This window comes from Berghia stephanieae, chromosome 9 (assembly GCF_034508935.2).
Source record: "Berghia stephanieae isolate SIO BIC M18660-M18661 chromosome 9, UCSD_Bste_1.3, whole genome shotgun sequence".
Classification (NCBI taxonomy): Eukaryota; Metazoa; Mollusca; class Gastropoda; order Nudibranchia; family Aeolidiidae; genus Berghia; species Berghia stephanieae.
In genome coordinates, this window is record NC_088368.1 from 33,560,386 (window position 1) to 33,570,385 (window position 10,000).

The 10,000-nt window shown below is 36.3% G+C and overlaps 2 protein-coding genes across 7 annotated transcripts in view; both read right to left on the reverse strand.

Annotated features, from left to right (window-relative positions):
• LOC144980094 (uncharacterized) overlaps nt 1–10,000 on the reverse strand; it is a 344,852-nt gene that overhangs the window by 156,179 nt on the left and 178,673 nt on the right. The window lies entirely within an intron of this gene.
• LOC144980089 (lysosomal thioesterase PPT2-like) overlaps nt 1–10,000 on the reverse strand; it is a 36,872-nt gene that overhangs the window by 20,442 nt on the left and 6,430 nt on the right. The window contains exon 1 of one of the 5 annotated variants that reach the window (XM_078927586.1): nt 6,377–6,695. The exons of 1 other annotated variant lie outside the window; for it this stretch is intronic. Coding sequence is in view for 1 of the 4 variants with exons in the window: in XM_078927584.1 (XP_078783710.1) it covers nt 393–475 (83 nt within the window). In the remaining 3 variants the exon portion in view is untranslated. Of the gene's footprint in view, nt 1–392; nt 511–572; nt 628–2,182; nt 2,286–6,376; nt 6,696–10,000 lie in introns of those variants that run through there. 3 more of the 5 variants (XM_078927587.1, XM_078927588.1, XM_078927584.1) reach the window with 3 other exon arrangements.

Here is a 10,000-nt window from a genome sequence, read left to right on the forward strand (position 1 = left end):
ATGGTTGACATAGAAAGAACGAAGTTAACGTCACGCAGCTCCTTGTTATAGTTTATAGACAGCTAGATATTTTGGTGTTTAGTTCTCACTAAATCATATCAATCAGATAATAAACGTTCAAGGTGAGACATAGTTTTTTGAGTCTTGGTACGTCATACCCGATGGCGGATGTTGTGAGCATTTTTCCTAAACGCATAGCATCAATTTAAACCTCAGTTTCTAATTGATACTATGATTTTAGGTAAAATACAACATCCGCCAGGCGGATGTAACGTACCAGCGCACAAAACACTGTGTAACGTTGAACGTTTATAGTCTTGACTGATATATTAAAAGTCAGTAAGAACCATGAACGTAAAGGATTCTATATATATTATAAGGTAAGAACTAACCTATAAAATGGCTGTGTAAAAACAATAATAATGAGCTGTGTGACGTCATCTTCGTTCCTTCTATACGAATTAAACCTAAACATGATATTCTAACCACCAGATTCACGCCGACACAATATATTTACAATGAAGAGACGATTGGGAAACACAAGGGAAACGTTTCGAAATTAACTTACGAACCTGTCGATTTAAAACCTACAAAGTGTTAGTAGAAAATAATGATGTAGGAAAAATGTCCAACCCCCCCCCCCCCACCCCCCCCTCCCCATAAATTAAACGAATAACAAAGCTCGAGATGTGTTGTGGGGGAATACGTGGAAATTAACTTCCTTGTTATACCCTTTTTATCTTCCCAAATGTTTTTGTTGTTGCTGTTATCGTTGTTGTTTCTCCGCCCCCTACTCCTCCTCCTACTACTACTACCCCCTCCTGATCCTCCTCCTCCTCCTCCTCCTCTTCCTCCTTATAATCATCAAAATAATATTCATGTCATTAATAATAATAATGATAATAATAATGATAATGATAATAATATAATAATAATAATAATAATAATAATAATAATAATAATAATAATAATAATAATAATAATAATAATAATAATATAATAATAATATATATATATATATATATATATATATATATATATATATATATATATATATATATATATATTACTTGTATAGCGCATAACCATGACTAGGTCATAATCCATGCGCTTCACAGTTACAAGAATGACAATTTAAAATATCACTGACATGCACACAAACACACACACTCACACACACACTCACACACACACATACACACATATACACACAGTAATTAGTAATTACTAAAAAAAAACAAAGAAACCAAACATCTTTATCAAATAAAAGTGAAACATTGACAGATACTTTAAAAAAGTAATGTTTAAGCTTTGATTTGAAAACATCGACACTTGATGCTTCACGAATAGCCATAATATTCATCATCATCATCATCATCATCATCATCATCATCATCATCATCATCATCATCATCATCACCACGATCTTTTCTGTCATCATTCATTAATAGTCCGCGATGTGTTGATCTGAACAAAATGTGCTGTATGTAAAGCACCATTGAAACAGTGCAACCAAATGTTCAAAGTATAATAGATCTAATTACACTCGAAAGACGTAGGCCCATCTTACTACTATTCAAATATTCTAACTTACTGAACAGTGAGTACAAAAATAAAATTTTGCAGGTCTGAAACTCAGACGCAATTATGGGCCTGTTTTTTAAAGCTTTCTTGAAATGGATACTATTTTGCGTTCGTATGAGAGCATTTCCATTACAACAATGAGACCATAACAATTTGGATTATAAGACCTGCAAATAAGTACACATCGAGCGAAGCGTATGGAACTTTTAAGTCACTTCAGCTACTTTGGATAACAAAAAGGAGAAAAATGGCACGTGACACACAATGACAGTTAGATTTAAAGTCCATTGCATGCAACATTCTTTCCTAGGTCACATGCATTTCAGTGCAATATTATAATAACATATTAACATTTGTTTTGTTTTTTAGGTTTTAGTCAGTGGCATCTGTAAATCAAGTGATTTAGATTTTGCGAGGAAACTATCCTTATCGAAGACACAAGAAACAACCTACATCAGACCACAAGATTACAATACTAAATCACAGTAATAATGATGTTATTTTGAAACGAATGGTCATACTTATTAACACGGGAATAACATTATCTTTCACCAAAAAAAAACAAAACAACAACCCAGAACTATTTACATTCACTCACAAATGATTCTGTTTAAATTGACCACAATGGGTAAAATTATATATTTTTAAAAAGTTTGAGAAAATATAACTTTACTTAACAGATTAACCTTCCTGGAATTGACGACAATGCTAAACACAACCCGAGATAAGTGGTTGTAGAATTACAGTAAACTTCGTTTATATCGTGTCGGTTAACTAGTTTGTTGACTTAATTTGACAATAGCTTTCGTTTCCATCTATCTTGTCTGGCACATTCCTAAAATCAAGTCACACAATCAGGCGACACTCACTAAAAGGAAGTAAAAAGTGAGTTATCTTGTTTTTTATTTTTAAGGGTTTTACGGCGCTTGCAACACATAAAGGTCATATCAGCGCCAGTAATAAGGAAGAAAATGGGATAGTAAAATGTTCTAGAATTACCATTAAAGCACCCAAGAAAAGGTAAGACAAAGGGGAATTGGTTCAAATAGGAAACAGATGTAAATTCCAAGAGCACACTATCAAAGTACTTAGTTTGAGATCACCTAAAAGGCTCATCCAGACACAAGCACAGGATCCCACTAAGAGGAATACACTCAAATTACGTAAACTAACCATAAAACAGTACAGAACAGAGATGATTCACAAGGAAAAAAATATCATCTCTCAAAACTAACTATACATTTGGCTGCTTCCCTCTCAGCCAGAGTATCCGGCCAGGACCAGGACAAAACCAAGAAATCTCTTTCCAAGACAAAGACCGAAAGCATGTTGGAAAACAGATACAGGGTGGTAGAAGACACAGTAAGTGCCTCCCTGCCCAATATGGGAAGTCATCTTAAGTAGTATTCTAGGTTGAACTATTGATTACAACTCACTATTCACATTTGTTTTGTTTTTTAGGTTTTAGTCAGTGGCATCTGTAAATCAAGTGATTTAGATTTTGCGAGGAAACTATCCTTATCGAAGATACAAGAAACAACCTACATCAGACCACAAGTTCATTACAAAGGTTGTTCAGCTTAACTTGGATTCAGATTTAATGCAAAGAAATGTGAGACAATGACAACAAGCGGGATGATGCTAGAAATAATTGTGTCGGGAGAGAAGATCGAGCACGCTGAAGATTTTACATAGATAGTTAGGAAGTAACATCATAGGAGATGGTAGCATAAACAAGGAAAATAACAACCAAAATTGGACAACCAAATGCAGCATTTGGAACAGTATACAAAGTAATGAAATCAAAGACTGTCCAACTAAAAGGACAGAGAAATATTGACAGAGGACGAACTCAATATTTTTATGTCGTCAATCTGGCTTTCGAGTATATATATTTGATTCATGTTTTTATCGTTTTTGTTGTTGGCTGAAGAGGGGTTTTGAGCCAAAAACGTTCTATATTTAATATTTTATTCTTTTTTGAAACTGATATATTCATACCTCGTTGAGGCGTTGGTAACTTTTTTGGATTGAATGTGGTTAGAATTGATCATCTCTCAGACTGGCATTGACAAGGTAAAGATGACAGGAGTGTGACGTCAACCGCATTCCATATATAAATGGAAGCCATTTGACATTCGGTGTGTAGGTAAGGACAGGGTACCTTAATGTTAAGATGCCGACAAAGATAAGGAATGAAAGGGATAAGAGCAGGTCAAATGATGGGCCATATTACAGCCATATTATTATGTCCTAATTACTCTCTCTCTCTCTCTCTCTCTCTCTCTCTCTCTCTGTCCCTCTCTCCCCCCTCTCTCTCTCTCCCTATCTCTCTCCCCCTTTCTCTTTCTCTCTCTCTCTCTCTCTCTCTCTCTCTCTCTCTCTTTCTCTCACTCTCTCTATTTGAGAACATTCATTTTTTTCGGATATTGTGCTGTTCACAAACTGACTTGTAAAAAGCTGACGATATTATGTGTAAAGTGAGTAAGTTTCTTGACTAGTCTTTGTAACAAAAAGAGTCATGAGTGGGCAACCTGGTGAGGGACATAATTTTTTTCTCGTGCATACTTCCCTACCTATCTACCTATCTACAAATTTGCCTGCTTGCAAATTATTATGTATAATTTTACATGTATAAGGATAGACAAATATGTAGAGATAGATAGGTAGATAGATGGATAGATAGATATATAGATAGAAAAATAGGTAGTTAGGCAGGAGAGAGAGAGAGAGAGAGAAAGAGAGAGAGAGAGAGAGAGAGAGAGAGAGGGGGGGGGGTAGAGACGAGAGAGAGAGTGTGTGTGTGTATGTGTGTGTGTGTGTGTGTGTGAGAGAGAGAGAGAGAGAGAGAGAGAGAGAGAGAGAGAGCAAATCTTTACATTACTTATCAGGCTATATGACATTGGTATTCTAAGTGGTTACCGCTACTAAATTACATATTATTGTAGAGAGCCTCAAGTTTGCTAGCATACTATATGTCGGTTTTCTCTATCTGTACCTAGTCACTTCACTCTCTTCCTCTGATTTTGCCGCCCCCCCCTCTCTCTCTCTCTCTCCCTCTCTCTCTCTCTCTCTCTCTCTTTCTCTCTGTGTATATTATGTTCATCTCTATTGATCGTCTCTCTATATAATTTGTTTAGACAACTAACATAACAAACTGTGTGTTTACCTTGTATGAGAGAGGTCGAGCTCATTATTCATAGAAAAAAAATGACTATTCCAGAAAAACAAACAAACAATATAATAAATTAGATTTCTTCATCCCATATGGGAAATTCCAAGGGAAGACTGGAATAACTAAGGCATCAGCTGCAGTGCAGCGCCACAAATTGAGCGAAGGCGAGGTGACTTGCTCTAAGCCACACACCGAAGCGGTATTCAAACTCGATACCTTTTGGGTACGAAGCAAAGACATAATATTAAATGTGTACTTATTTGTAGGTTTGCAAACCAAAATTATTTTGGGCTCAATGGTGTAATGGAAATGCTCTCAAACCAACGGAAACTTTCTCAAGTATAGATAGTTCGAAGATGACGTCACTCAGGCCTTTGTTATTGTTTTTGCCATCCGCGTTTGTGAGTTGTTCTCACTAAACTGTATTAACCAGACTATAAAAGTTCATGATTACACAGAGTTTGTGTGTTGGTCCGTTATACTTCCGGATGGCAATGTTGTGAACTCCTTGGCCAAGCGCATTCTATCTACACAAATGTTAAATCAAGGCCATAATTGCGTTCGAATCTAACCCAAATAAATGGTTTTGGACTCATCGATGTATAGGAAATACTCTCAAGCCAACACAAATCTATTATTATTATTATCATCCATTCCAACAGTGTTAAACCACGCCCATAATATACACCTAGATAACCACTCCTCTCGGACAGACGTCATAATGTAAACATTGCCAGTGATTGGTAAACATAGAAAACTACACAGAAAATCGTGTGATAATTAGTCCCCCATCCGGCGGTATAAAAACAATAACCATGATCAGAGAGGGGTCGATTTCATTCACGTAATTGTTTATAAACAACCAACTATGTTTGTTCAAAGATGACGAAATAGGAATCGATTGAAGGGTAGAATAAATGATTTCTTACACTCTTGCGTTTTGGAATTCGAACTTTGTTGCCAGCGCGCAATCGCAAGCTCCTGCAGCGGTTGAGAACACGTTCAGAATTCCACAGGGCAAGAGTGTAAGAATCGTATATTCTTCTTTAAAAAAACGGGCGCACTGCTTGGAACTATAGGGGAAAACGAACATAAAAAACCCCACGAAATTTTCAATTAAAACAAGAGCATTTAAAACTCTAAATCTTGTATATAGAGTAATATTCACGAAACGTTCTCAAAGCGCCTTTACAGCGGGTTCCTAGCCAACAACAACACTAAAACATGTAGGACGAGACATGACGCCTGCTCGGCGATACTACATCTTTTCGAAAGAGACAACGCTGTTAATGGTCAGATTATCATTTTACACCTGAGTAGGGTGAGAGAATGTAAGTAAAGAGGCTTTTGTCAAGGACTCCACTATGCACAGCTCAGAGCGGGACGCGAACCCTGGAACTTCCAATCTGAAGGCGAGTGTCATACCAGAAGACTTCATAGCCGCAATTCAAATATCGTCGAGGGCGATCAGAAAAAAACACGTGATCATGGACCATTGATAATAAAAAATGAAGTTGTCCCGAGAAGTGTGGGCAAAGGTGATTTTCACGCCATGTTTTGCATTTTGGACCAGGAAGTCATCATGACTTATTTGACATGCACGTAATGACTAATCACCTTTTAATTCTTTCTTTTGACCGGTAAACATTCCCTTCATAAATCTCAATAGTCAAATGAAATGGACGCTTCAATTTAATCGAATTAACGAAGACAGATAATGCGGACGGTTTGGGTGTCCCCTTTGTCAACAAAACACGATGAATGAAGCATTAAACACGAATCCCTTTGTTAACAAAACACGATGAATGTAACATCAAACACGAATCTCTTTGTCAACAAAACACGATGAATGTAACATCAAATATGAATCCCTTTGTTAACAAAACAAGATGAATGAAACATTAAATACGAGAATCTCATTGCCAATAAAACAAGATGAATGAAACATTAAAGACAAATGAGAGATCATCTCACTCAATATAACACGACTACGACCTAAATATAAACGCCCAACAATGCAAATCAGAGCGTATAACACCTACAGCGTTATCTACGCAATATTATGATTCAATTGGGTTACATCGATCATTATTATTGCTGGATTTGTAGCTTAAAGATACGACGATGAAATCATCATACTATAATCATCTTGTTGTATGAAAACAACAACTTGGACGTTTACAATCCATTTTAATACTGGTTTTACTTTACTCGCTAAGAAAAGTTACATTTGGAGTTCCCGAAACCATTAATTATTGATATCGGAGAGGAAGTACAGTTTTTGAAATGTCATTATGAAAATCCACATAATGTAAATATAGCATATCCATGGTTTTCCACGCGCTGGCGATATGTGACCAAATTTCCACATTGTATAGATAGTTCGAAGATGACGTCACTCAGGTCTTTGTTATTGTTTTTTTTTTGCCATCCGCGTTTATGAGTAATGCTCACTGAACTGTATTAACCTGACTATAAACGTTCATGGATACACACATTTTTGTGTGTTGGTCCGTTATACTTCTGGATGGCAATGTTATGAGCTTCTTAGCCAAGCGCATTCTATCTATAGATTAAGTCACCAATGCGACTCTCTGTAATAACATTCATTTTTATGCAGATGATACGCAAATATATGATTCAGCACCCCTTAGTAATTTACAGTTCTTAATACTACGAATTACGAGCTGTTTTAATGAGATTAAATCTTGGATGTACCACAATAAGTTAAAATTAAATGATAGTAAAACTGAGATTTTAATGTGTGGAAGACCGAGTATCCTTAAACAGGCAAATAAATCACTAATTACTCTCGGAAATAGCACAATAGAATTTTCAAATAAAGCAAAAAACCTTGGCGTCATCATTGATAAAGATCTTTCCATGACAAGCCACGTGAATAACACCATACAATCTATGTACATAGAAATGAAAAAAATAAGCAAAATTCGTAATTTAATACCGAAGCATATAACAGAACTTTTAATTAATTCCTTGGTTTTATCTAAATTGGACTATTGTAACTCCCTTTGGGCGAATTTAACTAAAGACAAAATTAGCAAACTTCAGGTTGCTCAAAATAACGCAGCCAGGCTCATTGTACGCAATAACAAAAAATACCCGTCAGCAACTCTTCTTCTCCGTGAGTTACATTGGCTTCCTGTTGAAAAAAGAGTTGCCTATAAGATTTGTACTGTTGTCTACAAATCCCTAAGCACGAACAGTCCCTCCTATATTAAAGACCTTCTAAACATATATGTCCCCAATAGAAACTTGAGGTCAAGCAATGACCAATCAATCCTTGTCAAACCTAAGCCATTGCGTAAAATAGGTGAACAGTCTTTCAATTTTCGGCCCCCCATTTTTGGAACTCTCTCCCGTCACACGTGAGATGCTCGGATTCGTTGACAACGTTCAAATCTCGCTTAAAGTTTTATCTTTTTACGTCATAATGTTGCAATATTATTTTCATATTTTGTTGTTGTTAAATTGAATTCGTATCACGTTTCCTTCACACTTGTCTCACTGTAATATGTTTTGTTTTATATCACTGTAAAGCGCTTAGAGCCTGTGACAACGGGGTAAAGCGCTATATAAATGCCATTTATTATTATTATTATTATTATTAACATCGGCCATGAACAATAATATTTGTTTAAAAATAGAAACCATTCGAACATTCAGAAAAGGATTAACGAATGGAAACTAACCCAAAGTGTCATGTTTGAGTCTATAAATTCAATTTTCCACACCTGTTCTTCCCGACACGCGATACCGCTTTGATACGATGAGACACATATTTATTAATAGCATTGATTTGCCAGTCGAGACTTGATCAAAGATTATGTTTCGACTACATTACGAACCCCGGACATGAGGCATGCAATAACACACGATAATCGATATATTATGATAAAACTGCATGAGATATTTCGCCCATCCTGTCTCCTCTTCTTGCATATCTAATATACATCAGCACCTCGCTAAACATTCCCCCCCCCCCCCCCCCCACCACCCCCCGCCACCTCCTCCCCATTTGTATCTATAATACAGATATCACAATATTATTACACCATACACATCAGGACAATACTATTTATAAATTATAAAAGACAGATCAACGAATGATTATATTGATGTAATAAAACGGCAAAAGCAAAGATACACATTAACACACACACAAACACACACACACACACACACATGCTCTCTCTCTCTCTCTCTCTCTCTCTCTCTCTCTCAAACCCACGCATCCATACACACATCTACACATTCACGCTTTCGCGTGTAAACACACCTTTATAGATAGAATGCCCTTGGCCAAGGAGTTCACAACATTGCCATCCGGAAGTATAACGGACCAACACACAAACTCTGTGTAACCATGAACGTTTATAGTCTGGTTAATACAGTTTAGTGAGAACAACTCACAAACGCGGATGGCAAAAACAATAACAACAAAGGCCTGAGTGACGTCATCTGCATACTATCTATAGGTTGTACATACTTTTTACTAATATGTAACGATAGCCATCAACAATGACCTGTGGTCACTAAATTGAATTAATCAGTCTATAAAGGTTGAGGTTTCATATTTAAGTAAGCATGAACCCCAGAACTTTTGGAAGGAAATAAAAAGAAATTCAGTATCACGAAGAGAGCTGCCAGATATAAACTTCTACGACCATTTTAAAACTTTAGCTAATAAAGAATCAGGGGTTGGGGAGATGGGTAGGGCGGAGATTGCAGAGGTAGAAAGGGATGTGGGAAGGAATATTATAGATATAGACATTTTAGATAAGCCAATCGAGATGGGGGAACTACACAAAGCAATTAAGGCTCTTAAACGCGGCAAAGCTACTGGAGTGGATAATATGTTAAATGAATTTATTATTAATGCAACTTCAGAAATCAAATTACTGATTTTATCGATTTTCAATAAGATACTGGAATTGGAATATTTCCCCTTGATATGGAGTCAGGGTAGAATTGTGCCGATTTTTAAAAAGGGAGATGAAAGAGATGTGAACAATTATAGAGGGATAACAATAATGAGTTGTATAGGAAAACTGTTTACAAGAGTGATGAATGAAAGACTAAATGTATGGGTGGAGGGAGAGAATGTGTTAAACGAGGTTCAATATGGATTTAGAAAGGGAAGGAGCACAGCAGATTGCCATTTTATTCTACATGGAATTATCGAGATATTGCTATCTAAAGGGAAGAAGCTACATTGTGCGT